Source organism: Apiospora aurea (genome assembly GCF_038362705.1).
Source record: "Apiospora aurea strain CBS 24483 chromosome Unknown utg000008l_segment0_segment0, whole genome shotgun sequence".
Taxonomy (NCBI): Eukaryota; Fungi; Ascomycota; class Sordariomycetes; order Amphisphaeriales; family Apiosporaceae; genus Apiospora; species Apiospora aurea.
The window spans coordinates 2,817,424-2,839,274 of record NW_027117395.1 but is presented as its reverse complement, the minus strand read 5'-3'; the positions used below and the strand labels follow the sequence as shown (position 1 = coordinate 2,839,274).

The following is a 21,851-nucleotide window of genomic DNA, read 5'->3' as shown; positions in this document are numbered from 1 at the left end:
CCAGTCTGGATGACATATCTACATGTACATATGGCCCTCCGGAACGAGCCCGCTTTCGCCCCATAGTGGAGGATCTCACCGCGCACCCCTTCCCTGCTACACATCTTCCACCGTACCGCTCCATCTATGCCATCGCCATGAAATTCGCACAGGAGTTCAAGAAGGCGCTCCAGCGCGAAGGTGGGTTCACACAACGCGAGACCGCGCTCCCCTCCTCAGTCCGCCCTGTTGACGTATTGTTTCGCCAGGCTTCCCCCAGCGCTGGATTGATTCCGCCATACCCTATGGCCAGTTGAAGAAGTGCCTCAAGAAAGTCACCCGAGAGCTCGAGACCATCGGCCTCGACAGGGACACTCTGGCCCAGCTCGCCGCCAGCCAAACATCCGCCGGCGACCTTGGCTTCCACTACGACCTCGACGGCGAGCCCTTCAACTCGAAACACTTACGACCGAGGTTGACCATCTTCGTCCACTTGAAGGACGGCGTCGTCGTCGATGCGAAGCTGTCCCCAGCCACCAGGGACTTTTTGGAAAAGGTCGCCATAGGAAGGGCCGAGCAACAAGCCCAACCTGCCATAATCCCGGATGTCGATCACGAATCTAGCGCCTCGGACGACAACGATGCACCGGCGAGCGAAACCGACTGCATATCCGTAACGCCTTGCCCGGTGCGTCAAGTGGAGATCCCACTGGTCTTTGATGGGGAGTTTTTCGATATACTGCAGAATGATGTCTTCGAGCTTGACACGCTCCAAGGGGAGGAGGCCGAGAGGCTGAAGGGGGAGATTGCGAGCCTAGGGCGAACCATGACGCGGACAACGCGGCCGGCCAACGGGAAGAAGGCCAGAGATGACATGGCCAGGTGGCGGGAGATATTCGAACTATACCTCGACGCGCGCATCTTCTTCTCCACGAGAGAGTCGGACCATGGTGCGAGGACAGCAGCGCAGGCCCTGAAGCAACTGCAGTGGTTCCAGCAGGAGGTCCTCCAGCGGAAACATGTTCAAAACCTCAGGCTGTCAGCCAGCCGAGAGGCATTCACCATGTTCCTGAACCTGAATGCCATGCTGCTGCAGAACCTCAAGTTCCAAGAGATCAATCAACTTGCCGTAACCAAGATCCTCAAGAAGTTTGACAAGCGCACGTCGCTAGGCGTGGCCAAAACGTTCCCTGTGGCCGTCCACTCGGAGCGGCTGCTGGCCGGCAGCGTGGCCCGGGATCTGTGTGCGCAGGTGTCCAGCGAGGTCATCGCCACCGTCCCGCAGCTCGACGACTATTTGTGTCCCATCTGTTTTGCCGTGGCATACTGGCCCATCCGGCTGCAGTGCGAGCATGTCTTTTGCAGCCGCTGTCTGGTCAAGATGCAGCGCAAGAGCGAAAGGTTCTGTCCCCTGTGCCGCGGGGACGTCATCATGCGCGCGGGTTTGGACAATTTCGACAAGGCGCGTGCTGCGTTTCTGCGGGAATACTTCCCCAAAGAGGTCAAGGAGAAGGTGAAAGCCAACGAGCTGGAACGCGGCAAGGAGATTTTCGGGCCCGACTATACAGACGGTCCTTGTTGCGTCATGTAGCATGACGGGGGCAAGGCCGCTGCTTGGCAGTGCAACAACCATCTTTATCAATAGAGCCCAGGGATACGTTCAGCGTGGCGCTGTTGAGGATGAAGACCTATTTCGTTTCAGGCAACAAGAGATACCCCGAATGTACTACACATTCTGCACTTCAGACTAACAATATCCATTTTACGTTATGATGCATGTGTTTTATTTGGTTCATGTCCCCCGTTCATTATAATCCAAACAGGCCGGGACTGCATAGTTGATATGCTACTTGTGACTCGATCATACGCTACTTCGCTTCCGCTGTTGCCTCTTCAGTCGCCTTCAACGCTTTGGCAAACACCGATTTCAGCAGCTCGGTCTCTTCCAGCCCAACACTGACGCGCACGAGGCTAGGGTCCACTCCGTAGCTGGCTGCCCAGTCCAGCTCCTGGTAATGGGCCAAGAGCACGTACGGCGATGTAAGTGTAAAGTTGGTGCCGAGGCTGGGCCCCTTCGCTGTATCCAGCGCGTCATAGAAGGCGATGGCTTGTTCCTTGTTCTGGAGCGTACACGACAGCAGACCGCCGTATCCACCATGGGGTGTTTTACAGGCCTCGTAGTTGGGCCTCGAGTCGTTGAACTTGGGGTAGTAGACGTTCAACACATTCGGGTGCGCTACCAGCGTGTCGCATATAGCCTCGGCGTTGGTATTGACCCGGTCGATTCTCGTTTTGAAGTCCCGACTGTTCCGTTCCATAAACATCACATCCTCGGCCCAGTAGTTCTGCTCCTCAAAGGTCTCGTTTAGGACCTGCTTGAGGGAGTTGTAGTACCGGCTCCCGGGATTCAATACCAAGCCTCCGCCCATGACATTGCAGTCGCCCGAGAAGATCTTGGTCAGGCTGCTCACAACGACATCGGCGTAGGGCAGCACATTGACGTTGACAAAGGTGCCGATGGTCTCATCTACCACCACGGCAAAGTCGTATTCATCTGCCAACTTGCGGATCCGGACGAGATCGGGGCAGGCGAGTAAGGGGTTGCCAGGGAACTCGCAGAACAGGGCGAGGAACCTTGCGCCACTCTTCAGCTGCTCTTCCAGGTCATCCAGATCGTCAGAGGATGCGCGTCCATAAAACTCGGCGCCCGGGCCGAATTTCTGGAGGATCTTGAGCGTGTCGACGTAGGGAAACCCGAAGTTGATGCTCTTCCGGGGCTCTCGGGCCTTCAGGAGAGTCTGGTGGGCTGTGAAGATGGCATTCATGCCACAGGGGGTTAAATAGATGTCATCTTCCCTGAAGTTACTAACTCCGCGAGCTGTCGAGTCCATAGTCGGAAGCTTTGTCGTCAAGTCGACATCCCCCGACAGAACACCGGCGATGCGACGTCTAATGGCGGACTTGGCGTTGCTGACCAACGACAGGTCCAGATTGCGACCGAAGCGTTCCTCGAGAAAACGGGAGCTTTCGATTGTTTCAGTGTCACTCCCTTGACCGGCTGGTCCGTTCTTCTCGGCACCTTGGCTCGCCGTTGCAGGGTGGTGATTGCTGCCATTAACAGCATCAATGGAAGCAGGACGTTGGTAACGGCGCGGGCCACGGAATACTTTGGCGTTGGCCAGGCCTGGAGACCGTGGCGCCTGAGAGGGCTCGGCAAGTACCAGCAGGCCATCCCTGAGCAGACCGTGGCAGAACTCGGCTCGTCTACTGGATACGCCATCCCCCGAGTGCTGCCAGTACTGCTTGGCGATAGGGAAGGCGTCAGGCACAAAGAAGACGGCCGAGATGGATGGCGATATACTTCGTAGGACTGGAGGCACGGAGGCGCTGGCGCTCAGGACCAAGTCTACGATTTGAAGGTTTGCTTGTAGCTCCTTCGGGGCCTTGTCCTGGATGAAGCTGTGGCAACGCTGGGCGGTCTTCCTTGTGGGAAACAGCATGGCCTGCTGCTGGGGTTGGCCGAAGCGTGATGTGATATCGCTGGCCAGAGCCTGGATACTCTTGTGGATGAAGAACCTGGAATCACGGGGTGAGCGATAGGCGGCGTGCAAACGCGGAGTTGGAGTTGTTGTACCTTGGGTAACCAGTGACCATCTTGTCGACGACCCATTGCTGCCCTTCCTCGTATCCCACGTTTGCCTGCCATGTCGGCAAGGAGACACTGACGGCCTGTGGCGGAGATTAGCGCGGATGGGCGAGGTTGGTGCCGTGGCAAGAAGCCGACTTACATGAGCCGTATCGGAAGGGATGGACTCGCCAAGGTCAAAGGACGGCATCCTGGTTGGTGGCTTCAGTGGTTGGAGTAAGAAAGGCCCTGTTTGAAATCTAGCGAAGTCCCAGACGGATGAGTGTGACTCGAGGAAGCACGCAATCGCAAACAGAGCGGGTGCTGTTGCAGGCTAGGCGGGGGCCGTAGCTGCCGTGTTTGGTCGGGTGGGACACTTTGAATGGTTTGCTGTGACGCAATTGACGATACTTTTCAATTACACGGTATGGGAGTCGACAACAAGTGGCCCGTCTCTCCAACGCTTATGTATGTAAGTATGTATGTAAGGTACGTGGGAAGTAAAGGGGGAGATCAATTGGTTGGTGTCCAGTCACGCCCGTCGCGATTCAATTCCGAGGCAGGGTCTGGTTGGGAGGGTTAGCGTTCATCCCCGCCGGGATCGGAGGAGAAGAAAAAAATAAAGTACGTGCCGCAATCGACGCCGTTCGCCACCGGCCGAAAATGGAATCTGGGGTAGCCGAGACGGGGATGATATGATGTCAGCAGCGTAGCGTAGCGTCCATGTACTGCAACAACCTCTCTCGCTACGCTCTACGCACCGAGCATATATATATATATATATTTACTTCATACATATAATATCAGGTAGTTTCTGCTATGCTATAAAAACAAACACTTGTTAACCAGAAAATACCTACCACCTGCCCGCATTCGTCATGAAGCTGCAAAACGTCGTCTTGACGGAGGAGCCAGGCGATGCCAGGTGGGATCTGGAGATACTAGACGGCGTGCTGCAGACCAAAGAAGCGACCAAAGCAGCCCGAGACGTCCCCTCTGACATTCTACTACCACCCCTGTGCCACCCTCACATCCACCTGGACAAGCCTTACATCTTCACCTGCAACCATGCGCCATCCGACCGCCACCCGGATTACTCGGACCTGGCACCCCAGTCTGGCTCTTTCGGCGAAGCCTTGGCCAACACATCCAAAGCCAAGGGGCGCTACACTGCTGAAGACCTCCACCTCCGTGGCTCTCAGCTTCTGGCCACCAGCCACCAGCAAGGGGTCACGTCCATGCGTGCCTTTGTGGAACTCGATCACGTAACCGGGACACTGCCACTCCAGGCGGCCATACGTCTCAAGCAGGACTTTTCCCATCTTGTCCATGTCCAAATCTGCGCCTTTGCGCAGGATCCCGTCTTCTCGACCGAGCATGGAGAGAAGAACAGGTCAACAATAGAGACGGCACTGCGCGACTTGGGCTCCTTTGTGGACGTTTTAGGGTCAACGCCATATGTCGAGCAGTCCGAACCGGATTCGATCAAGAACGTCGACTGGGCCATCCGAACGGCCATGGAGCACGGGCTTCATCTCGACTTCCATCTGGACTACAACCTGGACAGCTCAGCTACTTTCCTCGTGGAATCCGTGATTGGGTTGCTGGAAGAGCACCAGTGGACGCGGCGTGCGGACCAAACCAAGACCATCGTGATAGGGCATTGCTCGCATCTCACCACTCTCCCGTCCGGCCGAATCCGGGACATGGCCAGCCGCGTACGGCAGCAAAGCTTACCCCTTCACTTCGTCGGGCTCCCCACCAGCGACCTCTTCATGATGGGCAGGCCAGCGGAGAAGCAGACAAGACCGTACAGCCGCCCTCGAGGCACTCTCCAGGTGGCCTCGATGATCCAGGACTTTGGGCTGTCGGCGTGTCTAGGGGTGAACAACGTGGGCAATGCATTTACACCGTACGGGACTGGCGACCCGCTGCAGCTGGCTTGCTGGGGAGTAGGCCTATACCAGGCCGGCACCGTGGGTGATGCAGAGCTGCTCTTTTCGTGCGTGAGCTCACGGGCAAGGGATGCTATTGGGTTATCGAACGTGGGCTACGAGCGAGTGTTGAAGGAGGGGTGCAGATGGAGGCCGATGCTCTTGATTGAGAACGTCAAGATGATGAGTCTGAAGCCAAAGCCAGGGCATGCCGACTTTTTAATACCGGCGAGGCCAAGAATCAGTATCAAGGACATTGTGTGGGATCCTCCCGAGACGAGCCTCCGGTCTGTTGTTGGCTAAGCGGCCTAACTGTTGGACAATGCATCATATCATGGTGAGGCTGGTGTTTATTTAGTGTGAGTGCTTTGACCCCGGATTTGCAGAAAGGATGCGTGCATGTGGGTGGGTGGTGATGTAAGTAAGCAACTCGGGTCCTACAAGTACTTATACGGGCGTGCAGACCAAGCAAAGGCCCATCTGTGGTGGGATAAGGGGTGCGGGCAGGGTGCGGGCATGGTGCGGGCCTCTCTTTGAGATGTTCTTGGAGATGGGCGTTAGATTGAAAGTAGATGGGAGGAATTGATCAATTGAAAGATGGATTGATTGACTGATTGATTGATTGATTAGATTTGGAGGGAAGCAGCATTGATGAATGGTGAAAGCTTAGGTACTTCAGGTAGGTACTTTAGGTACTTTGGGTACTTTGGGTAGGTACTGAAGGTACTGGAGGTACTGGAGGTACTGGAGGTACTGGAGGTACTGGAGGTACTGGAGGCGTCATACCCCACCCCCTGCTCGCCCCGAGCTCCGACTGCGCACATGAAGGAGAGGGCGGGCTAGGTTCACTTGGGTTAAGCCCATCTATTCGATGTATGGATTGTGAATTGAAGATTTTCTGGTGAGCAGTCCATTCGTTGGCTGCTCTTCTCGCCCCCCCAGGAGCCAAACCAACAACAACAGCCCAGGAAACATAAAAGAGAAGAGAAGAAAAAAAGGTCTGCCAGCTCAAGTGCTCTGCTCTGCTCCGCTCTTTGTGCGTGCTGAGACATTGCGCAGCCGCAAAGACGTTGCTTGAATTGCCAGTGTTGCGAGTATTATACCTGTGCTTTCCGGGTCCCTCTAGCCCGGCTTCATCTTCTTCTAGGCCGCATCTGATCTGGAGTCCCGGGTACCTCGCTTTTTCCGCCCTCAGCCACCTGCCCTCCGGAGCCTCTGGAGCCTCTGAAGCCTCTGAAGCTTCCATCCTTTTCCCTCCAACGTCACCGTTCCCAGGCTCAACCTTCGACCGCCACTGCAAACCTTCGCCGCCCTTTTGCAGTTGTGCGACCGACCCCTTTCGGAGCTGTACAGCAGCCGTAACCCTGGCGCTCCAACCCGAAGCCTTCGGCGAAGGCGCCCAAGCTGTGGCCAAGATGGCCCAGCCCACAGCCGAGCCCGTCGACGACTACGAGTGCGTGATCCTCCTCTGCCTCTTCTGCCTCCTCCGCCTTCTCCTCCCCCCTCCCGCCGCCAATCCCGCCGACCACCGGACACCCTACGCCGGTTGCTGTGCTGCTGTGCTGACATTGACAACCCTACGAACAGCTATGAATCCCTCCCGCCCAATTTCTCTCTGGCGCAGAACATGGCGGCCGGCGCCTTTGCTGGCATTGCGGTTCGTCTTGGACTCGGAAACGGCTAGCTGCGGGCGGACCTGGTGGCTGATATGGGCATTGTCTAGGAACACACCGTCATGTACCCTATCGATGCGATCAAGGTCCGTTAAGAACTCGACGCCAATTGGTCGGATTGCGGGCTGTGACTGACTTGATACTTCGCAGACTCGAATGCAGATCATCAACCCCTCGCCGAACGCTGTGTACAAGGGCATGGTGGAGGGTACAATGCGGATCGCGACCGGTGAGGGCGTCTTGAAGCTCTGGCGAGGCATGTCCAGTGTGGTCGTAGGAGCAGGTAAGCCCCCTCCCCATCTTGTCGTCCATGAGGCGGACCTTGTCCCGAGCCCATGCTAATGGCGCCCTAGGGCCTGCGCATGCTGTCTACTTCGCGACATACGAGGCCGTGAAACACGCCATGGGCGGTAACAGAGCCGGTGTTCATCACCCGCTGGCTGCCGGTAAGTCAACTGCACTCTGTACCGGATTGCGAGCTTCTTCGGATCGCTCACGATGCATCAGCAACTAGCGGGGCTTGCGCCACCATAGCAAGCGACGCCTTTATGAATCCTTTCGATGGTAAGTCTGGAGACGATGCGCCCCATGTCGTGTGTGTGTATGACGCCGGAGCTGACCCCCCATCGTACAGTCATCAAGCAGCGCATGCAAATTCAAAACTCGAGCAAAATGTACCGCTCCATGGCGGACTGCGCGCGATATGTCTACAGGAACGAGGGTCTTTCGGCCTTCTACGTCTCGTATCCCACGACCCTATCCATGACGGTGCCCTTCACCGCACTGCAGTTCCTCGCGTACGAATCCATCTCCACGACCATGAACCCCGAGAAGAAGTACGACCCCTTCACACACTGCACAGCTGGTGCTGTAGCGGGAGGCTTTGCAGCAGCATTGACTACGCCCATGGACGTCATCAAAACCATGCTCCAGACGAGAGGTAGCGCGACAGATCCTGAGTTGCGCGCGGTGAACAGCTTCATGGCGGGCTGCCGGTTGCTGTACCAACGAGAAGGCATTCGCGGTTTCTTCAAGGGCGTGAAGCCGAGAGTCGTTACGACCATGCCAAGTACGGCCATTTGCTGGTCCGCCTACGAAGCATCCAAGTAAGTGCAGTCTATGCTGTTCGTACCACGAGTCCATTTGTGTGGCTTTGTGCCGTTTTTTCCTTTTCTTTTCTCTCTTTTTTTCCCCTTTTACCATTTTTTTTTTCCATCCCAGGTTCGTCTTCACTAACATCGAAATCAGGGCCTACTTCATCCGAAGGAATACGCCTTCGTCATAATGCACGGCAACCCCTAGACGATGTGTTTAGGCTTGACCGTTTGCGATCTGCGGAGCCGGCCTTTGGCGACGCCACCAGGAGCCCGCTTTGGCATTGCACCACTATTGCGACTGCATCGCGATCTGCAACTCGGCATCTGTTGGACGAGCGCCAGTCCAATCTCTTGACAAGACATCACTCGAGCAACCAAAACCAATGATACACACGAAAAGAAGGGGAAAAGAGAAAGAGAAAGAGAAGGCCTATATCCGAGGCACAACCACGTACATAGCTTTGGCACGGCCTTCGGATCCAGTGGTTGAGTTGGAGACACATGGGGATGCAGTCTCCTGGATCTTTCATTGCAACACCGAAGTTGCATTTTTGCGTCCTCCCATACTTGATGGTCATGTATACTGGACGCGCGCGGCGTCTGGGTAGCACGTTCGATGATGACTTCACGGCATCGCATCTTGTACACTAATCGTGGCATCTGATGGGAAATTAAAATCACTAGATGGTCGGCGTTACTCACGGCTCTTTCCGAGTATCCTCACATGACATGTGGCATGTGACCTGCAAAGTGACTATTGGTGTTGCGGTAATGCTCTGCATATCGTGGCAACTTGCAAAGTGATGAGAAAACCCCCTAGGGATAGGGACTGCAACAAGCCAAAGGACGAGCATCCGACGGGAGGCGAGAACAAGCACCAAGAAAGTTGAAGGTTGTCTTGATATTCGGCGATACCGCGTCCCCCCAAAAACAGCAGCGCATCTCCGTGAAAACTTGGCGACTGTGTGTTTCTGATTTATTAGCATGCTGGAGACGATCAGCGTTAGATTGGGCTGAGGCGATGCCCACAAAGGGCATGCTGCAGGACTCTTCAGAAGATATTCCACACGGGCAACCTATCCGTAGCATAGATGATGGTGTTGATATATAGTAGACGACCGCTTCATAGAACACCTCTCTATGAAGTACAATCTGGAACGACGAAGGCAAACAATCAGTCACAGCATCATTGCTAATACGGGGCACCATAATCAGGTATAATAATTTAAGTATTGATGCAGTAAAAAAAAGAAGAAGAAGAAAACAGAAGTCAGCCGCCATGACTGCGTAGGAACACCACAAACTCCAATCATATTCATTCGCGTAGGAACTCGTATGATATATAGATTAACCTCCAAAGGGGAAGCCGCCAAAGCCGCCGCCAGACCCGAATTTGAAGTTGAACTGTTGGCCACCACCCTGCTGGAACATGAAGGGTTGGCCGCCACCGAAGCCGCCGCCGCCTCCAAAGGGGTTACCCTGGGGTTCATTCGAGTTGGGGTCGTCGCCTCGGTCGAACCGGGCCCTCAACTCGGGATTGCTCAGGACCTCGTACGCCTCGTTGATGTTGGCCATCTTCTTCTCCGCCTCCTCCTTGGTCAATCCAGCCTTGACAGCCTTGTCCGGGTGATGAATCTTGGAGAGCTTGCGATAAGCCGATTTGACCTGCCTCTCGTCGGCGTCGTGTGGCACGCCCAGAACCTTGTAGTAGTCCTTGGTCTTGCTGCGCTTCAGGGCCACTTGGGCCTTCTGCAGGAGGGGGTTCACAAGGTTTTGCTTCTTCTCCGGCCGCACCTCAGCCGCCTGATTGAGAAGATTTATACTGGCTTCAAACTCGTCGGCATCCAGCTGCACCTTGGCTTTGTACAAGAGACCGTAGAACGAGTTCTCATCCAGCTCAAGAGATTCCTTGCAGTAAGTGCTAGCCTTCTTGGCGTTCATCTGGGGACCGGGTTAGACATGGCAAAGGACGCGATCAGAACGAGGAAGGGTCTTACATCGTAATAAGCTTGGCAGGCCAGCTCCGCCACCCTGTTGAGCAGCGTATTTTGTGCCTTCTCGGGGATGATGCCGGTCTCCTTGAACTGCTTGACTTGTTCCTTGACCTCTTCCATCAAGCCCTTGTCTTCGCCTTGAGGGACCAGCATCTTGACACCAGTCATGGGCTGGTTCTTGTCCAGGGCCTTGTTGACCTTGGCAAGAGTCTTTTCGATACTCTTCTCCTGCTTCAGGAGCCTTTTGCACGCCTTGTTTTCCGGGTCGGAGTGCAAACACTTCTTGATCTGGGCCATACCCTGCTCGGTATCCCCGAGAGCGAAGAAGGTAGTAGCGGATATCTTTAGATGGGGGTGATGTCGCCGGGCTTCATGTTGATGATGTGGTGCAGGTCGCCCATGCCCTCTTCCACTTCTCCCTTCTCGAAGCGGCACCTCGACCGCAGTTCGCGTAGATTGGGGGAACGGTTGGCGATCTGGATGGCCTCGCCAGCCTGGCCGATACACTCATCCCAGTTGCCATTTGCGGCGGCGGCCTCGGCTAGACTCGCAGCGCCCTGAGCCTCGGTCAGCCTGTCGAAGTCTGGAGAGCCTTCCTTTTGGTTGGCGAGGATGTACTGCTGCTTTGCGCCATCCCAGTCTGCGCTTCGCGACTTGATCTTGGCCAGCTGGATGTGAGCGCCTTCGAAGCCCGGCCTCAGGGTCAGGACCCTGTTGAAGTCCTCGGTGGCGAGCGAGGTGCGGCCGAGGGACAGGTAAGTGGTTGCGCGCTTGAAGAAGGTCAGGTAGTCGGAGGGGTCGCGGGCGATGGCAGCATCGTAGTAAACCAGCGCGTCGCTGGTCTGGCCCTTGGACAAGTGGGCTTGCGCCGAGGACAGCAGGGAGGAAATCGGGGTGTCGGCCGGGATTTCAGAGGCCGAGAGAGCCTCGATCAGACCTGACGAGGACAGGATGCTAGCGGCAAGCGCCAGGGTCGACAGAGGAACGTGCATGGCGACTACGAAGAGGCCACTGGTCGCATTGGCATCAAGTACGCAGACGAGGAAGCACGAAAGCCCGAGTTCAATATTGGCCTTTGGTGGGCCAAGCAAGCAGAGGAGAAGGTAAGGAGCAAGATGGCAAGGAGCGTGGACGTGGCTTTGGGATCAAACAGACTGGCTGCAATGGCAAGGTGGCCTGGAAGAGAATTGGAAGAATGACAAGAAGGTGCTGGATTGGATGGCCAATGGAATGAATGGCCGATTGATTGATTGATTAATTGACTGGCTGCATGGAATGGAACGTATGTTGAGGTTCTGGACAGGCCTGCTGGGGAGTGTACCTCTGTTTGCTATGCAGCTGCCTGCCGTAGGCAAGTACCGGTGCAACAAAGGACCCCTGTCATTGACAAGTGTCCATTTCGCCTTCGGCCGATCAGCAAGAGCCGCCAATAAAGGCGCCTTCCGAGCCACCCCACGTTTTCGCAGATAGTCGCCCGACGCCCGATAAGGAATAAGGACCATCAAATGGGCATGGCCCCACTGCATCCCGTCATGCTACTATATAATGCGCTCCATTGAATCCATGGAATCAGGCAATGCAGCACAAGCCGACAACGAGGCTGACTGACTGACTTACTACCAAGGCAGAAAGAAGAAAGACATCTGCCACAGCAAATGCATGTAAACCCCCTTCCAGACCAGACCAGACCATGTCCCACCTACATCCCCAGACCGCCATCTTCTCTCCCAGCGTCGCCCGCGCCGCCGCCTCCACCGCCAAGGACTGGTCCTACGTCGACAACTGGCTGCGTACCAAGTACGCCGGCCGGAGCGTCCCCCAAGTTCGAGCGCAACCCGGACACCCTCCGCGCCCTCCTGGCCCTCGCCTCCCACAACGAGGCCGTCGACGAGGAGCGCGACCAGCTGGCCCAGCTCGAGGCCGCCGCCCTCAACGAGGTCAAAGCCGCCGATGCCGCCAAGGAGACGCTGCGGCAGGAGCAGCAGGAGCCGCAGCAGCAGCAGGGGGTCGTCGTCAGAGCCGAGCTGGTAGCCGACGACATCCTCGACGCCATCGAGGAGGGACTGACGCGCGAGGGGCGCACGGCCCTGGACGCCATGGCCCGCATGGCCGTCGAGCTGGGCATGGCCTTCCCGACCTCAGAGGCACTGGGGACACGCTACGTCGAGTTGCAGGCCAAGGTCTTTGAGCTGGAGCAGACGCTCGACCGCGTGGCACTGCTGCAAAAGTACCTCGAGCGCGAGTCCCAGGCCATGGACGACTTCATCCACGAGATCCGAGGCCAGGAGTACCGGCCCGCTGCCGACCTGGCCAAGCAGAATCTCGACCTGCAGCGCCAGATCAAGACCATGTCGGCCAAGCTCCCCGAGATCGGACAGCATATTGCCGCGCTCGAGAAGTCGGTCGTGATGCCAAGCCTTACTGTCGAGGATGTCAAGAGGGACGAAGACGCCTATCTGGATCTGCTAAACACTAAGAAGGAGCTAGACGCCCGAGTCAAGACGTTCGCCGGCCTCCCACCCGACGTGGAAGCCGCCAGAGCCGAGCTGGAAGCCCTACGGGCCCAGTTGAGGGATGCTACAGCACGAAGAGACACCGTGTTTGAAGGTTTGGTGGAGCGCGAAAGCCCCGTCAAGACCAGGAGACGACCATGAAGGAAGAAAATAACAGATCAAATCAGTGTCGCGTAATCTAGATCCATGCTATGCTAAGGGGGGTGGGGGGTATTGCGCTGTAGCCTACACTCTGGGTGGAAATGGGTTTCCTCATCCATAGCAACTGAAACGAATGAACCGACCGGATGATAACATAACCCCATACTTGTATAATGCCTTGTGGAACCAACGCTGTGATGGTGCAATAAATCAAGAAACCAACCATGCAACAACAAAAGAGAGCACTCCCGCGTCCCCTCGTACAGCATTGCCTCTCAACCTTGCTGTTTCTTGCCTCTGCCCGCGACAGCACCGCCCAGTCGTCCGAATTGCCTCCCCAGGCCTGAGCGTTTGGGTGGCGCTGCCGGCGTAGGTGCCGGGTCTTTCTGCGGTACAGGAGGGCGACCTTCCTTCGGTCCTTGACCGTCGGAGACGCGCAGTTCGCTGAAGTCGGGTCCCTCATCCAGGCCGCCGCCTAGTCTTTGGGCCCTCCTGGCTTTGTCTTGCACACTTCGGAACTTCTCCAGAAGCTGCTCCCACCTGATAGGCCCTTCCTCTCTTCCCTTGAGTCTGTTTGGTCTATCATAATTGGAGGTACTGGGGGTAGTAACAGAACTAGCAGAAAAAGCATGAGTGTCATGAACGCTTTTAGAACGAGGGGTGTGGCCTTGAAATGAAGTGACAGCATCCACGATAGAGCTTCCCCGTGGCTGTGGTGGTGCGAGTGTGGTGGAGGAAGAGTTTACATACGGTCTTGGCGCTGTGTGCAGATAGCCGATGGAGCTCACGCTGTTGAGTCTGTTTTTGAGCGCAGCGAATGCAGAGGACTGTGGCAAAAGCATCAAAAGCCCATACAGGCACTTGTAGAGGTAGGGGGTATTTCTCGGGCTCCAGTAACTGTAGGCGCAGGTCTGTCCTCCATCATTAGCACACCCGGATAACCACCGCCATGCAGGCGGGTGCTCGCTCAACTTACACGTAAACACCGGCGACTCGATCAGCTGGACCAGCTTGTCGATCTGAATCAGGATATTCACCGTCATCTCGAGTTCGGCGCTACGATTTGTTAGTAAAATACAGGGGTCTGCGGCCAAGACCTTACAATATCTGTAGCAAGTTGTATGCGGCCTCATACGCTTGGGCGAGCAGGCACAGTGAAAACGTTGCCACGGCGTTATAGCACCATGATCGGAAAAGCGCAACAAAGAAAGTTTGGCCGTCCTATACCAGCGGTCAGTGATACGACCTTGACAAAGTCGGCGGAAGATAGGAGTAATCGATTACCTTCGTCTCTAGATTCCGTAATCGCTTCCTCAGATCTGCAAGTTCCGGGGCGGTAATCAGGTTGTTGTTGAGATTCTGCACCATTATGCTGGCAAACTCGACATCCTCTTCCTTCTCGATGCATTCGGCCAACGTTCGGTAAATGCGTTCGGCACTCAGTGTCATGCAAAGCTGCCGAATGATTAAGTTGCCCCTCGTCTCTAGCAGCCTTCTGTCGGTGGAGAAGAGCTGCAGCAGACTGACCATGAAATTCGAAAAGTAGTCATCTTCGCTGTTCCGCGAGATCTGAGACAGCAGCTGGAGGTCCTTGGTGACAACAGCCTCTGCCGGGTCGGAAAGAGTCTTGAGGAGCGCTGGAAAGGTTCCGTCGTTGAATGCAACAATCTTTCTCGGCGCCTTACGGTGCAGCATGATGAGCCATGTCAATGCGGCAACCCGGGTGGCTTCGTGGTCGTTTAGGAATAGCAGCGTCAACGAGTTGACTGCAGCGGCATAGTCCAAATCAGCTTGAGGGCTTTGGGATGACTGTCCACCATTCAACCCTTGGTTTTGAGCAGGCGTGGGGCTTGGGGCTTCGAGATCACGCGAGCTCGACAAGGAGACGCGTGTGCTGTTTGCTCCGCCGTCTTGTCGATCCACGGCAAGCGATGTCGGTATCCGCGAAGGCGGCTGCGAGGGCTGCATCTCGGGCTCGTCGGACAACGACACAACATATTCCAGGAGCGACGTATTGACTCTGGCGGCAGCTTGTCGGATTGGCTCCACGCCACTAGCCATAGCTGGCAGAAGATGAGCAAGGATCTTGGGTGTGAAAGGTAACACCTCCTCGGGGCAGATGTCGAGAAATGCGATGATCCAACGCAGGCTCTCTTGGAGGCTGTCTTCTTCCAACGGCGAGTCTAGAGTCGCGGTCAATATTTCCAGAATAGCATTGTAGTTGATCTGGACATCCTGGCCAGGCACCCAGTCATCCTCGCTACTGCACTCCCCGTCGTCATCTGCGGCGGTGGTAGACCCGGTCTCGTCGGCATCTTCAGCCGCGAGGTGTGCGCTTCCGCTATCAACCGACTCCTCGCGCTTCCTCTTTCCGTCCACTCTGGACTTCTTACTATCGGCAATGCCCTTCTTGATGCGGGAGATGCGCTTGATCTCGTTCAGAAATTTATCCAGGCAAGACTGCGTGGCTGCATGGACATCCGGGTTGTGGCCACCCAGAAACTTTAGCAGACCACCCAGAAAGTCGGGAAGATACGTCACGAGCTCCAGATCAGGAATGGAGTCCAGCAGTGTAATCCAACCCACGAGGAATGTCCTGGTAAAGGGGTTGAGAACCCACACGCGTTCTTTAAGGAGAGGGATGAACTTAGGCAGGGAGAATGCCGTCGGCGGCTCAGGATGGTCATATAAAGACTCCGAATCCTTGCTGTCATCATAGGATGGACTCTCGAGCACCGATACGTATGTGGCGGCCGACTCTGAGACGATATCTTTGATAAGCCGGTCCAGGAGCTCTGCGCCGTTCTTGACCGACAATTCCGAGTCGGCACCGAGCTGTCGAGTGTGAGTTTTATACGGAAACGGACGACTGTGGCGTGTTTTCCACTTGACGCACCTTGCATAATGCATCGAATATGAAGTTAAAATATTTCAGGATCTCCCCCTTGGCGACCTTTTGCAATATTGTACATGGACTCGCAGGCGTAATAGCGGACCCGCGCATCTTGGTCGGTGAAGCAAGCAAGCACTGGTGGCACAATGATTTCCAGATACCGAGGGAGCTCCTTCACGGTAGCAAAGAGCAAGCAGCATTAGTCATGCGCAGAGGGTCAAGGCTGAGGGGACAGTTGGGAGGGACTCACTGAGCCGAGCGCTATCGCAGCGGCGGCCAGACCAATGAGGCCTCCATTTCGCGCATGAGGCTGATGGACAGCGTAGGCATAGTCGTTACACAGCTGCTCAAGAATGGCCTGGACTCTTATGTAGTCCTTGGAGGCGACATTTTCCCGAATGATACGTTCCAGTCTGGAGACGGGCACGGAGTCAGCAAGAGGGCCTGGCTTGGCCTGGTGGGCAGGGCAGTTGAGGACTCTACATACTCGAGAGCGCCGACTTTCCGCTTGTCGTATAGCTTATCATTTAACAGGCGTTGGACGTTCTGCTCCATGACTAGCTGGACCGGGGTGCGTCCCGGAGGGGCATGCCACGATGGTAGCCTTGGACAGCAGGTACGGAGGCGTTAGCAGAGGACAGGCTGAGTCCGCCGCGGCTTCCAGAGACACAGGTTAGGTTAGGTTAAGGGTATGACGAATCTTCCGGGGATAGTTCCTTCTTGGCGAACGAAGATGCACGAGGTTTTGATAGGCGATGTGGGCTTGAGATGAGGGCGTTGGAATGAGGCTGATACAAGGCAGGCAAAAGCAGGGATTGGACTGGATGGAGGGGAGGCTCTTGAATGTGGCGTCACCGGGTTAGGTAGCACGGGTCTGGGAGTCTGGGAGTCTGGGAGTCTGACAGGACAGGACAGGACGGGACGGAAGTTGCTTGGCCACCAATCGACCGAGGAGAAGTTCAAACTTCAAACTGGCTTCGGAGGCATCTACAGGCGGGCGAGGTCAGCCGGCTTCGCATCAATAGCACACGCCCCTTGGGAGATTCAGAAGGTCGAATCGGTGCCGGTTGGGTTTAGGCAAGTCAATAAATGCCCCATGCACACACACAGATGCGGTAGGTAGGTACTGGATGGAGAACATTTGAAAGCCATGCCCACCTTAGGCCGGCCTACATTGATAGCTGCCCCAGTCAGGTAGGTACAGTAGGTACAGTAGGTACAGTAGGTACAGTAGGTACTTACCTACCTACAGCACAAAACAACTTCCAATGGCCACGAGACCCTCGGGCCGCCAGTGGAGCCGAGCCACTCTTGACTCGGCGTCCTCCCAGTCCAGTTTCCATCGTGCATCGCGTCCTGCCCACGGGACGATGATCGTCTATCTGTCTGTCCTATGCAGTCCTGTGTTGTGGGTGGGGTCTGCATGACTTGTGCCGTTCGCAAGTCGATTCGTACGCCGCAAATCCATGGGCAGATCGACAAAGCCCAGTGCCCAGTTCTTATCACCCCCCACACACAGCAAGCGATGAATGGGGATTGCGACGTCAGACCCCATATCGGTTGAAAACGCGCAGTGCTGGATGCTTCGCTTCTTTCGCGACTCATCTCGGGCTCCTAGGTAGGTTTGTGTGTGTCTTCGTGAAAAATCCGCCGTCACGTCGAGCCCGGCTCAACAGCATGCCCATTCCCTCGTGGGATGGAGAATATATGCGAAGCTGGAAGGAGGGAGCAACTGCGTCTCTACACTCTGGGCCTTTATACACATCCTGTCATTGCACCTCATTGTTCTCGGCTTTCCTGCATACTGCTACTCGATCTGATCTGGATGGAATGCGATTAATCTCGACCCCCGTACATACAGTTTGGGTTCCAAAAATAGATTCTGGAAGCCTCATGTTTCTCCCCGGCAACAAACAAGCATCGTTCCTCCTGGTCTGGACTTGAGTGTTACATCCGATTGCGCGCAGGCTCGTCGATCCCTACCCTTGTTGCCTCTTCTGGTATGTCGTATTGGTCGAGACCGTTGCCTGTTTTGTCCTACATATTGCGTGTTCCTTGCCCTTTAGAACTTTGGCAGCCTGGTTCTACACTCATAATCTTTGGGAAAGCCGGTGTCGCCTCTGTGGCATGAGGCGGGCGGCATCAAGTATTCGTGGCTTCGTGGGTTCTGGGATTATGCTTTCTCCTGTTTACCCTTGCCTTCGCTGTTGGTCGGATCGTCCTTGCGCCAGGAGATGTCCGAGCCGCCGCCAGTACGATCTTTGTCGTTGCGTGCTGCCATACCGGCACGTTTCGCAAACGGGTCCTGTCACTAATATTCAGCCTCGGAACAGCCAAGTCTCTCTACATGGTCTTTGCTTCGTGTTTACATTCTTGCCTCGCGCTTTAGCGATGCGTTCGGCTGCTTTCTCGTCCATCTTTGTTGGCGACATCATGTACACCTGTCGGTAATGCGCACGCGGAAGGAACACGAGACTATCTCGGAGGTTGCGAAGCAAATATCGGCAAACAAATCTTTGGATAATCTCTTAATAGGCAAGGCCAACCTACCCAAATATCAAATATATGGACTAGACAGATTAGGGTTCTGGCTCTTATGGACAAGTTGGATCGTGTCGGAAAGATTTGGCTTCGGGCCCCCAGGCAAGAGAAGCTGCTGCGCAAAGGATGAGGAGATATAGCCCCTGGATCTGTCTCTATAACAATACCTACATACTCGCAATTGTTGGGTAACCTGTATAGACCACTGACCACGTCTCAAAGATGACCTATGACTCCGGTTCTGTCCTGCCCAGGCACTTGAAAGAGCTCCCGAGGCCTCCTGCAAGGAGTACAGCAACCTGGCGTAACAGAAATATGTCCATCACATGAGATTACTAATTAAGGGGCTCACACAAAGACAGTCCCATGCGGCATTTACACGCACCATCGCTGGCTGGCGCGCTTGGGAAGCTACATGAAGCCAGCCGTGATACAACACGGGGTTAAGAGATATACAGGCAGCCAATTATTCCAGCGGTGAAGCCATGATGAATATAGTCGCACGATATCTGGCAGGTTGTGAATGCTTCGTCAATGGTGAGCCCCTGAGTTTCCTATTCGTTGGGCTGTGAGTGATTGCGCATGATAGCAGCTCCTTACCTTACTTCGGTCCCGGCCTCGGAGCAAGATCGAATCATGATGATTGTATCCTGTCATACCTTGATTTCGGAAATACTGCCTACAGCTTACTTCCCAGTCCCAACGTATTAAACATGTAGAAAATCCAAGAAAAGGGGTGTTTTGCGGCAGGGCCGGTGCTCCCAGAGGCCCATGCGTGTAGTACCACGTATATGCACCATGTAAGGGAGACGGAAACAGGTGACATGCTACATTTTCGATCATTGTCCAGGGGCGGGATATCCCTCGATCAGTTGTTGATCCGCGATGACACATATTTCTGGCCGGCCCCTGCCCCCTGCCCACGCCGGTAGGCACTGCACCCTGGCCGATGAGAAGTACAGGAGGCCCAGTATGCTTTCGGTGGTATCAAACAAGGCTGTCTGAGTAATGGTACTCATACTCGGGGCCAGCTCCACCCGAAGGGAGCTACCCTGTAACAGGCAATAACACATTATATGAGTATGTAGGTAGGTACTGCACGCGCATATATTGATAAGTTCCTGCTGCCGCCTGTCGTTGGCTCTTATCCAGGAACGATCCGGGGTTGTGATGACCTAATGTTACACGAATGGGTCATTGTCAACCAAGTGAACTGCGGCCCCCTTCTCCTGCTGTATCACCCGGCGTGGCTGAGTTGCTCCATGCGAGTCTTATATTTCTTTTGCGATGACCCAGCACCGAAGCAGAGTTGAAAGGGAAGCTACGAACGAGGTCACGGGTATTGAGCAAGTCGCAACATGACCAAGGCATCTCAAGAGTAAATGATATAATGCAGTGAACGGCGTGTTCAGACGAATGAATACATTCTAGACTAGAAGTCCATCTATCTAGGCTTTATCTCAGTGGGCGTAGCTAATGCAGAGGCTGCTCACTCTTTGTTATAACTTCCTGACATTTGGCGAGAACGGCCGCCTGTCGTGAAACCTCCCCAAGTCGTCCGACGACTTGCCCGTTGCCTTCCACAAACCCGTATAGCGCGTAAGGGATGTTTACATCATCGCAAAAGGCTTGCACGAGCTTCTGCGCGCGCCTCAAGTTGTGGCGTGGCATACGTGGGTACAAATGGTGGATGACCTGAAATTGCAGGCCCCCATGGAAGAAATCCAACCATTGAGGACAGTCAATGTCCATGGTGGTGCGAAGCATCTTCTGGGGAAATGATTCGTGGGCTCCCAGATCTGACGTGCTCATGGCAAAATGCGACAGGCAGATTTGGGCGTGCAAGGGCATGGTGATCATATGGCTGATCATGACATACACGAAGCGATCCCAGCCAGTAGGGATGGACTTGTAGACGACACCGTAGCCATACCAATACCAGAATACACATTGGCCGACTATTTCGAACCACCGGTGCCACCAGGCAGGTCCCTTCCTCGGGCCCTGGCCCTTCAAGAGAAACTCCCAGGAGAGACGATACAAGTTGAAGCGGCCAAAGGTGAGCAATACGAAGTACGAGTATTTCTGGATGCCGATCAGGAACTTGGCCGCAACATCGTACTCCATGACGCGGTCGTAGTACGTCGACTTTAGGTTTCCGAGAAGCCGATGCGACACGGCCATGAAGGGCATATGCTCGATATCCGGATCGTGCTCGGGCGAGTTGGTCACGATGTGGTGAACATTGTGGTTTCTCTTCCACCAACCCAGAGACAGGCCACCGAAATAGTCGGCCATTATGTAGCCAAGGACCGAGTCCACTTGGAAGTTATGTGTGATGCCCATATGACCGGCATCGTGGACGGTAAAGGCAACTTGATGCCAGAAACAGCCCAGGCAAAAGGCACTCAGGGGGTACCAGCCCCACTGCAGGAAAAGCAGAAAGCCTCCAAACATGAGGCTGTAACGGAACAGCTCGATGGCATATGAGGTATAGTTGCACTGGTACAGGCCCTCGCTCTTGATTCGCTCATGCAGCGCACGGTACTTTTGCACAATCCCGTCTTGAGTGGTGAAATCCAGGGAGGGGTATTTCTCCAAATCCAGAGAGATCTTCTTGTGGGTTTCCCTGTCAAAGAAAGCCATGACGGGGTCGTTCCCAGGAGGGGTCGCAGGGGAGCCCGAGCCCTTGGCTGCGGCATGGCGCTTGCGTAGGCTCGCTTCGTCGTTATCGAAGACGGGAGAAGGGTCCCGGGAGACGGAGGGGCTAGAAGCGCCGGCGGATGGGAGAGGAGATTCCGAAAGATTGCCATCGGTGTCATCGCCGGCGTCGTCGTCATCCGCGGCGCGAAAGCTGCCGCCCTGGATGGGCGGTACGAAATTGGTCCATCTTCCCTCGATTCTGCCAATGCGGTAGCGGTCCATCTGCTGCCTGGCTTCGGGCGAGTGAATGCTGGTGTCGGGCAAGTCAGGAGTGGTGTACGGCAGAGAGCAATGCAGCTTAGGCGGGGGAGGGAACCAACACAGTGATTTCATCGGTGGCGTCTCTGCCAACCATGTGCAGGATGGCCTTGTCGCCGCCGGGGTGGTAGGCCAGCCAGGGGTCGGCCTTGACGACATATTGGTCCAGGATGATAAGCTTCCGGCCGTCGGCTATCATGGCCTCGATGTCTCTGCGGGACATGAGGGGATACGTCTTGGGCGCCGCCATGTTTACGTTGTCACGGTCAAAAGTGAGTCGAGAGAGTGGTGTAGGGCTTTTCCTCCTGTAGCTGCACACATATGGAACGAATGTGTTTCCCAGAGGCCAATTGGCAGGGGCTAGGTCGGGGGAGGACGGGAATATAGCTCTATATCGAATATTTCGAGGAGTGGTGGTGGTGGTGGTGGCGGGACGGGCGGGACGTCGGGCGGTTTAAGGCATCCTAATCCGAATGGAACCTTACGAAAAACAGCCAGAA

The 21,851-nt window shown here is 55.3% G+C and overlaps 10 protein-coding genes across 10 annotated transcripts; 4 read left to right on the top strand and 6 right to left on the bottom strand.

The window, feature by feature from the left end:
- Positions 1-137: 137 nt before the first annotated feature.
- On the top strand, positions 138-1,570 carry PG986_012352 (uncharacterized protein; the record flags this gene model as incomplete). Its single annotated transcript, XM_066848574.1, has 2 exons — positions 138-180; positions 249-1,570. 2 exons carry the CDS (start codon positions 138-140, stop codon positions 1,568-1,570), a joined length of 1,365 nt encoding a protein of 454 aa, XP_066695270.1.
- Positions 1,571-1,847: 277 nt separating this feature from the next.
- On the bottom strand, positions 1,848-3,815 carry PG986_012351 (cystathionine gamma-synthase; the record flags this gene model as incomplete). The annotated part of the gene is made up of 3 exons (XM_066848573.1): positions 1,848-3,555; positions 3,614-3,708; positions 3,768-3,815. The coding sequence occupies 3 exons, from the start codon at positions 3,813-3,815 to the stop codon at positions 1,848-1,850; spliced, it is 1,851 nt and encodes a 616-aa protein (XP_066695269.1).
- A 667-nt stretch (positions 3,816-4,482) lies between these two features.
- Positions 4,483-5,841, top strand: PG986_012350 (uncharacterized protein; the record flags this gene model as incomplete). The annotated part of the gene is made up of 1 exon (XM_066848572.1): positions 4,483-5,841. One exon carries the CDS (start codon positions 4,483-4,485, stop codon positions 5,839-5,841), a length of 1,359 nt encoding a protein of 452 aa, XP_066695268.1.
- Positions 5,842-6,953: 1,112 nt separating this feature from the next.
- Positions 6,954-8,496, top strand: PG986_012349 (mitochondrial carrier domain-containing protein; the record flags this gene model as incomplete). Its single annotated transcript, XM_066848571.1, has 8 exons — positions 6,954-6,991; positions 7,126-7,195; positions 7,262-7,297; positions 7,362-7,494; positions 7,565-7,657; positions 7,719-7,775; positions 7,846-8,317; positions 8,460-8,496. 8 exons carry the CDS (start codon positions 6,954-6,956, stop codon positions 8,494-8,496), a joined length of 936 nt encoding a protein of 311 aa, XP_066695267.1.
- A 1,159-nt stretch (positions 8,497-9,655) lies between these two features.
- Positions 9,656-10,599, bottom strand: PG986_012348 (uncharacterized protein; the record flags this gene model as incomplete). The annotated part of the gene is made up of 2 exons (XM_066848570.1): positions 9,656-10,249; positions 10,306-10,599. The coding sequence occupies 2 exons, from the start codon at positions 10,597-10,599 to the stop codon at positions 9,656-9,658; spliced, it is 888 nt and encodes a 295-aa protein (XP_066695266.1).
- A 47-nt stretch (positions 10,600-10,646) lies between these two features.
- PG986_012347 (DnaJ domain-containing protein) lies at positions 10,647-11,294 on the bottom strand (the record flags this gene model as incomplete). The annotated part of the gene is made up of 1 exon (XM_066848569.1): positions 10,647-11,294. The coding sequence occupies one exon, from the start codon at positions 11,292-11,294 to the stop codon at positions 10,647-10,649; it is 648 nt and encodes a 215-aa protein (XP_066695265.1).
- Positions 11,295-11,957: 663 nt separating this feature from the next.
- On the top strand, positions 11,958-12,956 carry PG986_012346 (uncharacterized protein; the record flags this gene model as incomplete). The annotated part of the gene is made up of 1 exon (XM_066848568.1): positions 11,958-12,956. One exon carries the CDS (start codon positions 11,958-11,960, stop codon positions 12,954-12,956), a length of 999 nt encoding a protein of 332 aa, XP_066695264.1.
- A 275-nt stretch (positions 12,957-13,231) lies between these two features.
- Positions 13,232-16,404, bottom strand: PG986_012345 (Protein VAC14-like protein; the record flags this gene model as incomplete). Its single annotated transcript, XM_066848567.1, has 6 exons — positions 13,232-14,012; positions 14,059-14,177; positions 14,241-15,791; positions 15,853-15,909; positions 16,100-16,262; positions 16,337-16,404. 6 exons carry the CDS (start codon positions 16,402-16,404, stop codon positions 13,232-13,234), a joined length of 2,739 nt encoding a protein of 912 aa, XP_066695263.1.
- Positions 16,405-18,022: 1,618 nt separating this feature from the next.
- On the bottom strand, positions 18,023-18,281 carry PG986_012344 (uncharacterized protein; the record flags this gene model as incomplete). The annotated part of the gene is made up of 2 exons (XM_066848566.1): positions 18,023-18,154; positions 18,219-18,281. 2 exons carry the CDS (start codon positions 18,279-18,281, stop codon positions 18,023-18,025), a joined length of 195 nt encoding a protein of 64 aa, XP_066695262.1.
- A 1,582-nt stretch (positions 18,282-19,863) lies between these two features.
- PG986_012343 (fatty acid desaturase) lies at positions 19,864-21,601 on the bottom strand (the record flags this gene model as incomplete). Its single annotated transcript, XM_066848565.1, has 2 exons — positions 19,864-21,343; positions 21,414-21,601. The coding sequence occupies 2 exons, from the start codon at positions 21,599-21,601 to the stop codon at positions 19,864-19,866; spliced, it is 1,668 nt and encodes a 555-aa protein (XP_066695261.1).
- Positions 21,602-21,851: the final 250 nt, after the last annotated feature.